This window comes from Terrapene carolina, unplaced genomic scaffold (genome assembly GCF_002925995.2).
Source record: "Terrapene carolina triunguis isolate 2854851 unplaced genomic scaffold, T_m_triunguis-2.0 Scaffold55, whole genome shotgun sequence".
In the NCBI taxonomy this organism is placed as follows: domain Eukaryota; kingdom Metazoa; phylum Chordata; order Testudines; family Emydidae; genus Terrapene; species Terrapene triunguis.
The window spans coordinates 336,866-353,389 of record NW_020664406.1 but is presented as its reverse complement, the minus strand read 5'-3'; the positions used below and the strand labels follow the sequence as shown (position 1 = coordinate 353,389).

The following is a 16,524-nucleotide window of genomic DNA, read 5'->3' as shown; positions in this document are numbered from 1 at the left end:
AGATTTTTCTGACTATACTATTATTTTGGAAAGGTAGGAAAAATAAAAGTTTGCGGTGGATTCCATCAAGTTACGTTTTTTCCCTGTCATTTTCTTTTTAAAATGATTTTTCTTTAATGTCTAAACCAAGCCAGCTGGGCAGCTCTGGGTTAAAACATGCGCCTGGCCTCGCTCAGTGGTCTAATAGGAAGCTGTAGGGCTTGCGGCTACCATTCCAGGCTCTGGTAATGCTGGCTCTGGAATACACCTGTCCTCACTGCTACTGGGAGTCCCAGTCTATGCCAAGAGCCTGCTGGCATTGCAGGCCCTGGTTGACTTCAATGGGAGCCGGGGAGGGCGTCATGATCCCTGTCCCTTAACCCCGGGCTCCGGACGGAACCCAATTCGCACTCTTTTCGTAAATGTTACTGTAAGGCTTTTACTGCTGGGTCTCTAACGGGGAAGTGGAGGTGGAACCGCTCAGGGCTCTGCCCGGCGAGCGCTCCGAGGGCTGAAATAGTCGCTAGCACCATGAGATCAGGATGACCTTTTCCGCTCTCTGTCCCGAGGTCGGTCGGTCAGACCCACCCCCACCAGCTGCGTGGAAATGATGTTCACTAGAACAATTTAGTGATGGAAAAGTCCCAGGCTCGGCAGCAGCGGTGCACTAGTGGGTGGGTGCAAATACCAAAAACTTGGCCACTGAGTAGAAGTCATAAGGGAAACTGCAAAGCTAGGGAGCGCCACACACACTTTCAGCTACACAACGTGTCTGTGTGCGTCTTTGTGTGTAAAAATGCATCACACGTACATTTTCCCTGTCCACTCATAACTCGTGTGAATTTCCTTCATTTAGGATCTTTTCAGTCTATATCCAATTTTAGATCTGTTCAGTACGTGTCTGTGGGGACAGACATCTTGCATGTGTGTCTATGCAGATTATTACACACTTTTAGATAAATGACAGCAGCTTACTTGTATGAAGGATAGCTCAGTCTGTATCGACTTTTAGGTATAGGGATTGGTATAGTCTTGTATTGCTTGTGAATATTATAGATACACACACGTAGACTATATTATGCCCTCCATGTATGGTTTTGAAATATATCTTCTTGTGCGGACTTGTGAATTACCATCATATGTATGCATACACCGTGTGTATGTATATACACACACACGCACTCTTAGAGATCATAGGCGCTATTTATGACTATTTGTGGTTGAGGTTTTCAAAGCAGTGCCGGGGGGTTAGTATTTACATATGAACACAGGTGTATACATGAACACATGCCCAGCTATACTCTCAGTATCTGTTTCATAAACACACACACAGGCGCGGGAGGAGCAGGTAGAGATAAATACAGCGTCTGTCGCTGTCTCTCCCTGTGCCCAGGAGCGCATCCCCGCAGTGAGGGCGCAGTAGCTCTGAATGGCAGGGCCTGCCCGACTCACCCCGCCGGGAAGAGGCTCTTGCTGGGCCCCCTGGCTGCTGTGCACCGGGGAGAGGAACTTTCTCTCTTTCCCCTCCCAGGCTCAAGCCCGGGCACAAAGTTAAGCAGCCCGGACCAGCCCACGCCAGAGGCTGCAGCTGGCGGGTCTGCGAACTCCGGCGCGTGGTTTAATAGCGGGCGCCTCTCTTCTCCTCTCCCTCCGCCCCCCTTCCCCTCCGCAAGTTGGTGCCCGGGCGTGTGCGTGGCATGAACCTGGAGAGCAGCGAGTGCGGGATGAGCTCGGTGAGCTGCGGCAACGGGAAGCTCCGCCAGTGGCTGATTGACCAGATCGACAGCGGCAAGTACCCGGGCCTGGTGTGGGAGAACGACGAGAAGAGCATCTTCCGCATCCCCTGGAAACACGCCGGCAAGCAGGACTACAACCGCGAGGAGGATGCCGCCCTCTTCAAGGTAGGGGGCGGCCAAGGGCCACTCACCCGCCCTCTGGGCGTGTCTCTGGCCGTCCTGCAGCCCCGACCCCCCTGGCCGGTGGGAGACAGGAGGGATCGAGTCCTTAGCAAGAAGACGGGGGTGGTGGGTTATCTCCCCTTGGCAGGACGTGGCTCTGAACAACAACCCGAGCTGAGCCGCTGGGGGTTCCTGCTCTCCAGCTCCGAGCTCCTTTCAGCCAGGACCCACCGAGGCCCCAGCCCGCACCGTAGAAGCCAATGGGAGTTTTGCCATTGACTTCAGCGGGAGCTGGGTCAGGGCAGGCGCAGGTCTGTCTTTTTTAAGCGCATTGGTTACTGGCTGTTGCCTGGAGCGAGGCTGTGCAGTTTCTCCCAGAATTAATGCAGTAAATTGCTTTCCACAGCAAGCCCTCTCGGGTTTGGTTTGGTTTTATTTTAACGACAGAGTTGCCAGAGTCCATATGGAACGCTTTCCCCCCTCCTTCCTTCCCCAACTGTAATGTTAAACATTTGTATGGTTACAGAACATTTATTTCTGCATCCACCCTGTCACTTTTCTTCTTTCTCTTACTATTTTCTCTTGCCTTCAATACTGTTCTTACCAAGAAACCACCTCCCATATACTTTAGCATAAACCAATAGGGAATAAATTCTCCACTCAAGTGCTATTTCAGCTTTTGTGATTGTATACCTATAGCTTGATTTTTTTCTCTTTCTTTTTGAACATTTGAAACGTTTTCAGGCTTGGGCTCTTTTTAAAGGAAAGTTCAGAGAGGGCATTGATAAACCAGATCCCCCAACTTGGAAGACAAGGCTACGGTGTGCTTTGAACAAGAGCAATGACTTTGAAGAACTGGTTGAGAGAAGCCAGCTGGATATTTCTGATCCATATAAAGTGTACAGAATAGTGCCAGAAGGAGCTAAAAAAGGTAGGCCATCTTAGATTTTACATACATTTAAAGTCTCCTTTTCCAGTGTGCAAAAACTGAAGAGATGTAAGTCACTCGTGTCAGACTTGGTAGCAATCAATACAATAAACAAGATGTGCAATACTCAAGTACGTCTTATTTGGATAAATTTCCCTTTGACTTACATTGCCTGAAAAAGAATGGTGGGAGTCTGAATCGTAGCATTTGAAAAAATACTCCTTTGTTGGAGGTACAGGCATGCAGTGTGTAAATTACTGGAGGGCTTAATCTTGGGTGTACAGCCTCTATTTCAGTTTTAAATAAAGTGACGCCTGTCTTAAGCAACCACTCAAGAGACAGGCAAAAATAAGTTTGCTTAATGAAAGTGGACTTCAAATAAAGGTGAAGCAGACCTGAACTCGTTATGAGCCAGATTGTGCCTGACTACTTCAGGGGTGAGCAAGGTTAGAGGAGTGCATTATCCTCCCTAGCCCTCTTTGCCTATGCATAGCAGTCAAGTATGGTCACAGTCCTGGCACTCCCCTGTGCCCCTATTTTTCTAGAAGCCCCAGACCCTCAAGACACCCCCAAAAGGACACACAGCAGGCAGGGCCATCAGTCATCCCTCCTATGCACTGGCCATCAGAGCTGGATGGGCACATAAAGGAAATATGCTGCACCCCTTGAAGGGATGTGAGCAGCAGGTGCTCTTTCTTCATGCACTGGGAAGCTCTGGGAGACAGAATTCCTCCTAAAGGTCCCTCTGCATCACTCCCACTGTAGGCCAGTATGTATAAAGCACAATCAAGCCCTGTGTGTTTGGGGATGGTGTAGGATGGTCTCTTAAGAGAGGAGATTGCTTATTAAGGATGGTCCCTTGTACAAATTCCTTTGCAGTAGATTATTTTCAAGTTTCTTTAAGATATGGTTAGTAACTTTGTTTTTATCCTCATCATGTATGTAGGAGCAAAACAACTCAGCCTAGAGGATCAACAGATAATGATGAACCATCCGTACACAATGACTTCTCCTTATACTTCACTACAGGCTCAGGTACAGTATCAGTCATGTGTTATTTTTTGGCTTGTTTGTTAGGTGCCGATTGAGCTAATTTTTGCAGGACCGTATTATACTACAAGTCTTTCTATTCTGGTCTACCACCATTTAGTTCTGCTTGGAAAAAAGACTTTTTTATAAGAAACCGAGAAATCTGTAAGCAATGTTTTCATCATGTGAAACCACAGGGTAGCTGATCCATCTGGGATTTTTTAAAATGTGAATTACAGCTCTGTTTTGTTAGATATTTTTGGTAAAAATGGATGTATTGCCCTAGTACTTCTGGTGCCAGAAATTGAACATATGATGAAACATAGATATTCTACAGTAATGTTTTGCAACAGTGCTCCAGTTGCCTATTATAATTTTGTCATGTTTATAGTTTACACTAATGGTGACATGCATCTCATTTGAAAGCCTCCTTCTTTTGGCAAAATATCATCCAGGTGGTCTGTGTGATATTTTGATCTACAAGAGATATGGGAGAACAAATAACAAAAGGACTCATGCAGAACTAAGGAAACTTTCTAATATGGGAGATTATGTAAAAGGTAGCATCAATTCTGATTACAGCCAAATAAAATAATGTCTCATTAAATGAACAGGTGTCAAACTACATGGTACCTCATGAACGTAACTGGAGAGATTTTGCCCCAGAGCAGCCACACCCTGACATCCCCTACCAATGCCCAAGTGTTCCTTTTGCAGCTCGCAGTCACCATTGGCAAGGTCCTGCTTGTGAAAACGGTAAGAACATCTCCTTGGAGGTCAATTGCTTGCTAATCTAAAGAGACAATATGTGACCACCATAGAAGGACCACAGATTTCATATTTGTTATTCATAGCTTCAGTGGCATAAGTATTGATGGCTTGATTTTCAGAAGTTCTGAGCATCCTTCAATGACGGCTGCAGGTGATCAGCACCTCTGACTATCATCCATATTGACACTTATTGTTGTTTTATTTTATTTTATTTTATTCTTTTATTTGTTTTACTGTAGTGCCTAGGAGTCTTAGTCATCACCATAGCATCTCATATTGCCAACCCCAAGCATTCAAAAATTGAGTCAGCCCCCCACCAATGATTTATAAATGACTATGTATAGATAATTTTTTTATTTGCCTTCTGATTTTTAAGTCTCTATGGTTCACATTTTTCACGTTTTTCTCCACAATCATGTAGGTTAGAAACTTACTTCCCTCCCCCCCCCAAAGGAAAGCTGAGATTCTCACATAATCTAAGTATCGTTAGAGTTGGCAACACTGAATCTGAGCACCTGAAAAATATGCGAAGTAGGGAAGTCTTTACCTTATGTGGGGAACTGAGGTACACAGCGATTAAGTGACTTGTTCCATGGTGACACAGGAGGTCTGTAGAAGAGCTAGAAATTGAGCCCGGATTTCCTGAGTTGCAGTCTAGTGTCTTATTCACATGATCATCCATTGTGCCATGTATGGCTGCAGGCTCAGACTCTCAAGGGATATATGCTCATTTCAGTATGCAGGGATTTGCTCCATAAGTACAGCTCCCCACACATCCATATGAGAATAATCTTGCAAAAAGTAGAAATCCTTAGTCCAAGATGAGATGAGGAAAGAATACTTAAAGTGCACAGGGTATTAAAACTACAAAATGCAGTCCTTTCATGGTTTAAGTGCAATGAAATAAACTTCTGTTTACACTTGTCTACTGACAACTGAACACTCTGCCCTGATTTACACCCCATGCAATAGTTACTTCAATGGGGTAGTGAATGTACGTTTTGGTCCTTATGATCTGTTGAACTTATGCTGAATAGAAATACTAATTTTGAAATGAAAAGTGTCATTTGGGGTCAGAGGGCATTCTGAAGACACAAGAAATGGAGGGCCTTCTATCTCTGTGGCTTAAAAGAAAATGAGTAAATCCCCAATGCAGCAAAGCATTTAAACCCGTGCTTAATGGGTCAATGGGATGTGAGCATATGCGTAAAATTAAGCACATGCTTAAGTGTTTTTGTATAGGGATGGATGTAAACAAATTCTCAAGTGTTTTCCTGTCTCAGGGTCTAAGTGCTGCATTAAGCTTGTATCAGAGAATTGGGCAATAGTGGCTTACTCACTGGATTGTCTTGTTTGTCAACAGTCACTCACATATGCCCTTGGCATAAGTTAAAAAGTGAAGTAGCTTTGAGAAGAGTCAAATCTGTCTATGGGAAAGAGTAGTGTATCTTACCTGTGTCATAAATATTGTGTTTATGATATAAAGCCCTTTGAAGTCAATGCTAAGATTCCTGTTGACTTCAAGGGACTTTGGACAGGTGTTATCACATTTCAGTTTGCCTCAATATTATCTCACTCACAGGAAGGGATAGCTTGGGAAAGGACTAATGTTGGCTGTAGTATTAAATACTCTACTGCAGGAGAATCTCTTTTCCCTACAATTACCTTCTTTCTTTAACACAATTAAAGACATAATGACTTTGAATATTTGAGTTGCCTTTGATAAAACTCCTTAAGACCTGTGAGAATGAATGGATTATTTTTCATCAGCTTCCAAGAACACCATTATCTAGTTAAAATGCAGATTATTTCTGTGGGCGAATAATATGCACTGATATGGTTAGGTAAAAGAACAACATTTAAAAAATCCAAATAAGAAAAATCTAGGTAATATTTTGAGTGGATAAAATGTTTTGGTCAAGGGGAAGTTTTTTTTATAGAGCTGGAGCTCAGAAACTCTCACATGCATAGCTGTGAACTCTAAATTTGTTCTTGGGTTTTAGATAGCTAGATATCATTTGACTTTTTTTTGTGAAAACAGGTTGTCAGGTGACTGGAACCTTTTATGCTTGTGCACCATCTGAGTCACAGACTCCTGGGATCCCAATAGAGCCAAGCATAAGGTCTGGTGAAGCTCTTGCACTATCAGGTAAGTCTACAACACCAGGCTTTCATGGTGAACCATCCAGGAGGCTCTCCTTATAATTTTCCAAGTAAATGTTTACTCACTGTTTATAGGGACTTCATTGGTGAGTGAAAGTGACATTTCCTTTCCAAATGAGTTCTGTGCATATACACTTAGGCCTCAGTTCAGCAAGATTTTTAAACACATGTGGAACTTTAAGCACTTGAGTAGTCCTCACTGAAATCTGTAACTCAGATTAAGATCAATGGGATCATTCATGTGCTTAAAGTTACACACGCTTAAGTACTTTGCTCTTTCAAGCAAATTTCAAGCAAATTCTTGGTTGCTCCTCAGTGGGTCGTCAGATAGGACAACTGCTGACAGGGGAAGCAGATTCTTCTTTAGCTCACCACAAAGCCATATTGCTTTTGGATTCAGAGGTCTAGAGTTTTTTGTTTGGTTTTTTAAACCTGGACCATATCCTTTCTGAAAAATACTATTCCTTTGTTCAACATTTTGTCCTATGGATACTTTTCTGTCTTCTCTGTTGACTGCATCAGGATTTGCAGCATTTATTTATCCTTGATAAAATAAAACCTCTCGGTACTATGGTGATGGCACTTTCACTCTCTGAAAAGAAATCTGTTCAGCCAGCTTTGCAGTCGTTCAGACTTAAGGGATTTTTTATTTTTATTTTATTCCTTATGTGGAAATGTAGGAGCTAGTTTGGTTTTTAAACTAACAATGGAAATTATATGGAGAAATTGACAATGCAACATTAAGGGGAGAGACTTGGCTGGCAAATGACAGAGTTAAGCACACACCTAAGTGCCCTTCCTGAGCAGGGCTGCTGTCCCAAATGGGTCTATTTGCACAGCCCTGCACCAGGATCAAGCCCTTAACAATCACTCTCCTGTGTCGAGTGACCACTTTAAAACTATGCCTAAGATTTCAAATATAATTTTGTCTGCATTTCAGCCAAAGACCACTTTTATTAGGCAACTGATTGCATTTTTGCAAGTCTTGTGGGCAGTTGCTTAACAAGATTACATACAACATCTTGAGAGAAGCATAGCTATTTTCTGATGTATCTAGGAGAACATACTGAGATTGAGCTTTAATTCCAACTATGCCTGTGAAGTACAAACACTTTTTCCCCCACTAATGAAAATATGCAGCTTGCCAGGCATTAATATCTAGCATATTTTCTGCTGTCTGCATCACAGGATATTCGGTTCCCACTCCAGGGGCCTGTATTGGTAGAAGCTGGTGTTGGAGTTTGTGCTTCCATATTTCATTATTTCAATTCAATCTATGTTTTTCCCTAAATCAGGGCTAAATTCTGAGAGATGTTGAGTATTAGAAATGATAGGTGCATAGTACCTTGCAAGATCTGGCCCATTGGCCTTAATAGTACTGCGATATAATGCAAAATACTCACAATATTGAACGGCAGTAATTTTTTTCTGAAATATACTTACAGACTGTCGACTACACATCTGTCTATATTACCGTGAAATACTGGTGAAAGAGATGACGACTTCAAGTCCCGAAGGCTGTAGAATATCTCATGCCCAAAATTATGAGGTCAGCAGCTTGGATCAAGTTATCTTCCCCTATCCAGAAGATAATGGCCAGAGGAAAAACATAGAAAAATTACTGAGCCACTTGGAACGAGGAGTAATACTCTGGATGGCACCTGATGGGCTTTATGCTAAGAGACTTTGTCAAAGCAGGATCTACTGGGATGGACCTCTGGCGATATGCAGTGACAGGCCAAATAAACTGGAAAGGGAGCAGACCTGCAAACTTTTTGATACTCAGCAATTTTTAGCAGGTAATTCTCAATTTAGGTTACAAGTTGTCTATATAAATGTCACCAAATCACTGTCATTGTGGTTCCAGATGGGCACTATTAAAGGGCTCTTTGCACTAAATTACTCCCACCAAAGTGGTTGGGAGACGCAGGTGCTCAGCTGCTCTCTGGATGTGGCCCTATATGTAGGTGTTAGAAGAGCACAGTCTCGGAATAGTGTTTTATTTGTATATTACTATGGTTAGTTCTGCTTTTGATACACTTATGTGGCTCCCATTGAAAGTAATGGGAACCACTCATGCTCAATTGAGGACAAGGTAAGGCCTGTGTCACTTTATACTGAGTGGGAGGAGCCCAACAAAATAGTCCTTCTTAAGATTGGATAGTAGATGGGACCACATTCTGATTTTGGATCCAGTGGTATAAATCTTGAGTAACTTCATTGTCTTCAGTTGATTTACTCCAGACTTATGCTGGTGTGTATCTGAAATCTGACCCAGAGTATTTAAACATCAGCAAGTATTAATCCCAACAGATATTTTTTTAAATCTGTGTTTTGGTGTGTGCGTATGTCTGTATTTAAACAAATACACGGGAAAATATTTGTGGGGTGAATTTATAAATTCTGACTTTCAACAATCATCCTATTAACTAATGGCATAGGGCAAGACTGTAACTTGCCCAACACACCTGCAAAAGCGAGTCAGATGTTTGAAGGCATGCCCTCAACCCCCTGCGCTGGTTATTTGTATTGTGGGTAGCAGAATGGAGGGGAAAACAGTCTCACAGGGATACTCCTGCTCTGGGAAGAGAGTGGATGGAGTCTTGGCTCCAATTTCCAAGATGGTGACCAGCACTTCTGAGCTAACACAGAGAGGTGAGCAACCTGCGCCAGGGAAAGGGGTGGACACAGATCCCTTACTCCAGGGGAGGGGAAGTAGAGAAACAAGCAGCACAATTATATGCTGCCCCTTACTAGGGCTTGTGGCAGAGCTACAGTTGAGCTCTTAAGTTTTAGAGTGGCACGGTCTCCCTTCTGTGCAGGACACCTTACTGCCTTTCAGACCTATATATTGGTATAAGTTACAGTTTTGTAGAAAAATAATGCAATGCTTTAAAAAAATACCCCAAATGAGCCACTGCCTTTAAAATACTTCATTTTCCAGGCTTTGATGTGTCATCCTAGCAGAATTATCAAGCACCATATGCATTTAAACACACATCTGAAGAGGATATGAAAATTGACAGTTAAAAAGGGGAATTTGAGCTGAATTTATGGGGTTACAACTTCTATTGTATGCTAATTGTAAGATGTATCGTTATGCCTGCAGTCATGTGCCTGGAAGTCCCTTTTCCTTTTTCAGATGCCACTTTAAATTTAATCTGGCTCTTCCAAACCATTCACAGGATATGTGGCAGTATTTTTTTAGAAGCCTGTTCCCAAAGGTTAACTTAAGCACAGTTTTCTAAGCTATGTGTGTGCAAATGCATCTGGAAACATGTGCACAATTGCATGCTTAATTTGTGTGCAGTTATCACAATAGTGTGTGCAAATTGGGCTGTAACGTGCAGCTAGCCAGATAACTTCTTAAGTGACTATTTTGCCATGCACATACCATAGCTACATATTAATTTTGGTTAGTGAGCTCCCAAGTTAAGTGCGCATTTGGGTGTGGACAGTCAGGAAATCAGACCCTTAGGGGATGGAAACACTCAGGACTTCTACTAAGAGATGCATGTCCCAAAGAATTCACAGAAGGAAGGTGCAGAACCAGGGCTGTGGCCTTTAGTTGATACGGCTGTGTCTTGGTGCAGGGATATGTCCATATGGGACTCACTGAAAGACTGGGCTTTGTGATTCTGACATATAGTACAGGGGTGACCAGATTCTAATGTCTGGGTTACTTATGGAGAGATCTGAGTACTGACTTTAGCAAACCAGGAGAGGGAGAGAATTTAGAGAAGGCTCAAAGACTGGAATAGGAGAAGGGTATGAAGGGGTGTTAAGGAGGCAGGCATGGGTGGAGAGTAGGCAGTTGGAGCTAGAATAGAAGGAAATGAGACCTGATTTGGGGAGGCCATGTGAAAACCTAACAGTTGAAGTCTGAATTTGATCCAGGAGATGAGAGGGAGTCAGTGGAGCTGGTTGAAGAGCGAAGTGACATGCTCAGAGCAGTGAGAGGACCTCAAGTACATGTTTCATGCGTTTGGAAGAGCTGGGATTCTCTGACTCTCTTTCATATTGAAGATTATTCTTACTACTGAAACCCTTCATGGGCCAACTCCCTTCTCTATCCCATCTCTTCCCTGGGCTATTATGCTGCAATACTTTGAGAATCACTGAGGCTGAGGGCTTGTCTACACTTACTGGGGAACTGACGCGCGATGCATCGGTGGTTGATTTAGCGGGTCTAGTGAAGACCTGCTATATCTACCGCAGATCGCTCTCCCGTCGACTCCTGTATTCCACCTGAACGAGAAGCGCAAGGGGAGTCAACGGGAGAGCATTTCCCATTGACATCGCCTTGTGTGGACCCCGTGGTAAGTAGATCTAAGTACGTCGACTTCAGCTATGTTATTCACATAGCTGAAGTTGCATAACTTAGATCGATCTCCCTCTGTAGTGTAGACAAGGCCTGAGTAAAATTCTGTGACAGAAGAGGGGTAGGGATGGGGTTCTTTCCCCAGTAGTAACTCTGGGACTAATTAATCAGGAGTTGCACTGAACCCAGACTCCTCCTTGCCCTCTCTTATGACACCTAAGTGAATGCAGTGTTGGATGATCATACCGAAGAACTGAAAGTCTCCCCCTCTGCTCCTAGCAGGTTGTGAGTGGTTTTAGGGCTTGTTGGAAATAGAGAGAGAGAACATTACCTACTTTTTTTGTTACAAATAGAGTACAGTTCTCTTTGCATTAATTATTAATTATTAATTTATCATGAATCATTATAATTTATTATTCAGTAGAAACTAGAGGTCTCAACTGAGACTAGCGCCCCATTGTGCAGGGCACTGTGTTTACACAGAGTAAGAAACAGTCCCTGCCCTAAAGAGCAATGTATTTTAACCCAAGAGGAGCCCTCTTGTAAACATCTCCCCCATACAGGGAATAATTTGCCTAATAATATAAATAATATAAATATGTATATATTTGAGAGGCAGTATTGCCTAGTGACTAGAGCACTGGACTGGAATTCAGGAGACCTGGGTTCTATTCCTGACTCTGCCACTGTCCTGCTGAGAGACCTTGCACAAGTTACTTCCCCTCTCTGTGCCTCAGTATCCACATCTGTGAAATGGGGATAATGATACTGATGTCCTTGGTAAAGTGCTTGGAACTCTGTGGATTAAATGTGCTGTATAAGAGCTATATGGTATTGTTGTTGTTATTGTTTATTAGACTCAGAGGATGACTATAACCAAATTTGCACTTTTGAGATTTTTGTTGTACTGTATTATAAACTAACATTTTTGATGATGTTATGTTGTGCCTAAAGAATTCTCAGTGCTTTACAGAGCAATAAAAGGGATGGAATCCTGGCCCTATTGAAGACAATGGCAAGACTCCCATTGACTTCAGTGGGGCCAGGATTTCACCCAAAGTGCCTTCTCTACAGAGTTTGCAGTATAAAAATAGACATGACCCAACAAGTGACAGCAGCAGAGAGGGGAAAAGAGGATGAGGTGGGCAATGAAAGGTCACAGATGTTGCTGTATTTGAGCCTGGCCCTTTTCAAAGGGTCTGTCCACACTGCAATCTGAGATGTGATTGCAGCTTGGGTAGTCAGACCCACACTGGCTTTCCCTGTGCTAAAATGGCTAAAAATAACAACACTGATGTGGTAGCGGGGGCTCCAGTGTGGACTATACAAGCATGCTGGGGACCCCAGGGACCTATGTGCATTGCTAGCCCATGCAGCCTCATTCAGACTGCTATTTTTAGCTCTGCTAGTGAGATTATGTCTACCTGCACTGTAATCACACCTCCGATTGCAATGTAGACATACCCTTAGAAAGAGCTGACATGAGATCTCAGGGACCCTGGCTCCTGTAGTGGAAGAGAAAGGCAAACCATCCAGAAAATATGTGATCTGAACTAATTACATTCCTGTGGATTCATGACCTGGGGCGGCGGGGGGGGGATTGGACAGTATGCAGACACTAACATGGTTCTGTTTGGGCCTGCTCCTGCTCCCACTGAAGCCATTGTCTTAAGTGGGAGCAAGATCAAACCCTTACAAAGGTGTACCAGCTGCATTGTAAGCTAGTCCTGAGATTCGCCATCTACTTTCTAATGAACAATCCATCTTCTGATGTTCGGTCATCACAAGTAGTGGGCACAGAACTGTAGTTTGAAGTCAAAGAGTAAACACTTTTGTTACTTAAATTGCTCTCGGTTCTACTCTTAAGGGTGACAGGCCCTCCTGCAACATCTCAGCACCATTGTTTTTGAAAGAAGCCGTGCAAAGTGACTTACATAGCATGATCCTTCTGAAATGTATGTGTGGATAGGAGAAATGTAAACTGGCAAAGTTCAAAAGTCCTGAAGAACGTTTCAGAAGTTTCTGTTGTTAAGCCAAACACAAGTGTGAATCTAAGGAAATCCCAATTGCTGTTTATATGAAATTACTCAAAATGCAATACAGATAGAATAATTGGAGTCTCTTAGCTCTTGGGGGGGACGACAAAGTTTTCAGCTATTTGTCCCTTGCTCTCTCCTTGATCTGTGGCAAAATCTCCAAGATTACTTTTCTATGCTGGTATCTCTCCTTTCTCCCAGACTCGCTTTTCCTTTGCTAGACCCTGTCATCACTTTTGCCAGTCGTCCAATAGAACCTCTTCATCGCTCCTGTAGTCTGCTGTTCTGCTCCAAGGTCCTTCATTACTAACTCTGGAACTCAGCCATTGATGGTGAGGATTTTCTGAACATATCTTTTCTGTCTTCAGAACTGCAAGCTTTTGCCCACCATGGACGTCCATTGCCTAGATTCCAGGTTGCTCTGTGTTTTGGAGAGGAATTTCCAGACCCACAAAGACAGAGGAAGCTAATTACAGCCCACGTAAGTATGATTTATTTCATTTCTTAGTGTAAAATGAAGGGTATGTGAATCTGCCAGGCAGCCTTCTCTACCGCTCATCAGTAAGCTGTGAGGGATGCTGTATATCCTAGTGGATAGGGCACTGGGCTGGGAGACCTGGGTTCACTTCCCTGCTCTGCCATTAGCCCGCTGGCAAGTCATGACCTGCCCTGTGCCTCAGTTTCCCCATCTGTAAAAATGGGGATAAGAAGACTGACCTTCTTTGTAAAGCGCTTTGCGATCTACTGATTAAAGCACTTTAGAGGAGTGATTATGACTATTGGCTAAATGGAACAGCTTGGCTAGTGTCAACCATGTGACACTAGTAAGCAGGGCCTTGCATAGAATATGATTACATGGCGCATAATTGTGGATTCTTTTAAAATTGCCACATAAGTGTGCTGCAGCATCTAAGCTTTCTCAGAGATACCCTCTCCCCTTTCGCCCCTCCTAGCCTCTGGTGTCTGCATCGCAAACTGCCATAGCAGACTGAGGCAGGCTTTACTGCTTGGGTTACTCTTGCTTCACCTCTTGGCAGTAAACTTCATAACTCTGGGCCTTGACTATACTGCCGACTTTTACATTCATTTCCCTGCAGTAGTGCAGCTGCACCAGTGTAAGCAATAGTGGAGGCTGGGATCAGCCGCTTTCCAAAAACCGAGCTCCACAATGGAGATGTACCCATGGTCTCCCCGCCCAGCTAGAGGCAGGGTTTAGTTTATTGCCCTTATCTCCGAGGTAGGAGAATATTGGTGTTTAATTTTGTAAGTCATCCAGGTGCTAAGGTGATGGGCCATAGATTTTTGTAATAAAATAATTACCTTCCCGTTACTAGTTATGTGACTTCCTTACCACTATCTGCCTGCAATGCATTGCCCTGTGGTTCCCCTGGGTGGAGGATTATAGCTTTCAAGTTCAGTTTGCTGTCCTACCCAGACATCTTCTGTTTGAATGAATGTTCCCATGGTCAGGTTAGCTTTTTCTCCCGTTCAGAGATCCTCTAACTCTAACACATGCCCCCCTAACCCAGACATCAGTCCTGGATCTTTAGATTGCTGGGGAGTATCGGGCCAGGAATACAATGGAGTAATTATTTGAGCAAAGATCAGGGATATCATTGGACCTCAAGCCTCCTCATTCCTTACTTAGGCCCCCAATAGTACAAATTCTCTCCACCATCCATAACACCTCCCACTTCCCAACCACTCCCTCTCCTCCCATCTGCTTTGTACATTTCTGGCCCCCCTTCAAAGTACCCTTTCCCCACAGCCCTCCTCTTCTCAAACATATTCTCCCCCCTGTTCACAAAGACTCTCCTCTGAGCCTGTGCCCACTGCCCCCCCCACCTCTCAGTGAGTTTGTTCTCTCCTCCAGCGCTCTGCCTCATACCTGAACCTTGTTATGCTGGCTGGCAGCTCAATTTCTTCTCTGGAATTGGCTCAGCCCCTGCCTTGGGCCCCCCTGTTCTGCACTTGGAACTGGTGGAGGATGGGGAAGGTGGGAACTAAGCAGGTTCCATAGAGCACCCAGTTGCATGGCTGCCCAGCAGAGGCCCAGAACAGCCCCTAGCAGCAGGCGGCTACACCTGCAGCTGCCTTCTTCTTGTCCAGATGACCAGTCCAACAGCTGATGAGGGGAAGTGGAGAGAGATTGCTGAATTGCTGCAGTCACATCATCCTCAAACTCCTGTCCCATCTTCCATTGTCGATGTCAGCTGAAAGCTAGGGAGGACATGTTCTTCTCCCTGCCACCCACACACCTTTCCTCCATAAAATGATGTCTATGCAGGGATGTGTCTAAATGTTTAGAGGATCTCGGATCTTTTCTCAGAACATATTTGCTCCCCATCTATAAGTCTCAAGTTTTTATATCCTAGGAGTGAAAGTTAAGTATTTAACTAAGGCACTGTGCAAAGCTGGGGACCCTTGGGGCTAGTGAGACAAGCGAAATGAGTAGAGCCTCTCAAACATTGCCCAAAAGCTTGGCCATATTAGACCAGTGCAATGCTGAACAGATACAGTTAGGGATGAATGGACATACAATAATATTTAAATTTAGAAACGTTCGACTTGGACTCAGAATAAGGGACAGATTTTTAAAGTTAAGCATGTGAAACTGGGCCTGCATTTGGCTGTGCCTAATTTAGCCATGGAAATATGGGCACACACAAATCAGGCATCACATGCACATATGGACTAGCTGACAGGGCACATTTGCAAACGCATGCTTTATGCAATGGGTATTTGTCGGCAAAAACTGCAGCTAGCTCTAAAAATCTGGAGTCGAAGTAAAGGCAGAGCTCAATGAGAACAGAGTGCATTTTCTTTCCATTTTGGCATGCGGAACTGTTTTATTTTGCCTTGTTTTTAACATCTTTTTATTGTTGAGTAAATAGCTAATACGAACGATATGGAACATGCTATCACGCTTCAATAACATTTTTATCTGTTGTTAAGGTTGAGCCAATGTTTGCAAGGCAGCTGTATTACTTTGCTCAACAAAACAGTGGACATTTTCTGAGAGGCTATGATTTACCAGAACATGTCACTAGTCCAGAGGATTACCACAGATCTATTCGCCATTCCTCCATTCAAGAATAATCTCCTCAGAAGGAGCGTGTTTCAGGCTTTGTAAAGATGATGCATATTGGAAGAACAGAGCTGGTTCACATTTTGGGGATCCAAATCACAGCTGGATTTATTCAGGAAAACAAAGTCTCAGAGACTGGAAAATGAACTAGAACAACAGTATTGTACAATAGAAACGACGAGGCTTCAAGATTTGGATGATACATCTCACATAGATTCTGCGGTTGCTGGGGATAACTGTGAAAACTGACAAAATGTTTGATATGTTTACATTGTTTAAACGTTCTCCATGGTTTGAGGATGACTTCTTGC

General features: G+C 43.6%; 1 protein-coding gene across 1 annotated transcript; it reads left to right on the top strand.

Moving 5' to 3' along the window:
• The first annotated feature begins 1,266 nt into the window (after positions 1–1,266).
• On the top strand, positions 1,267–16,224 carry LOC112107514 (interferon regulatory factor 4). The gene is given in 9 exon segments (XM_024201246.2): positions 1,267–1,669; positions 1,672–1,880; positions 2,622–2,808; positions 3,752–3,840; positions 4,449–4,590; positions 6,647–6,754; positions 8,214–8,567; positions 13,494–13,606; positions 16,081–16,224. Coding segments are annotated over 9 exon segments (1,749 nt in total).
• The last annotated feature ends 300 nt before the right edge of the window (positions 16,225–16,524 follow it).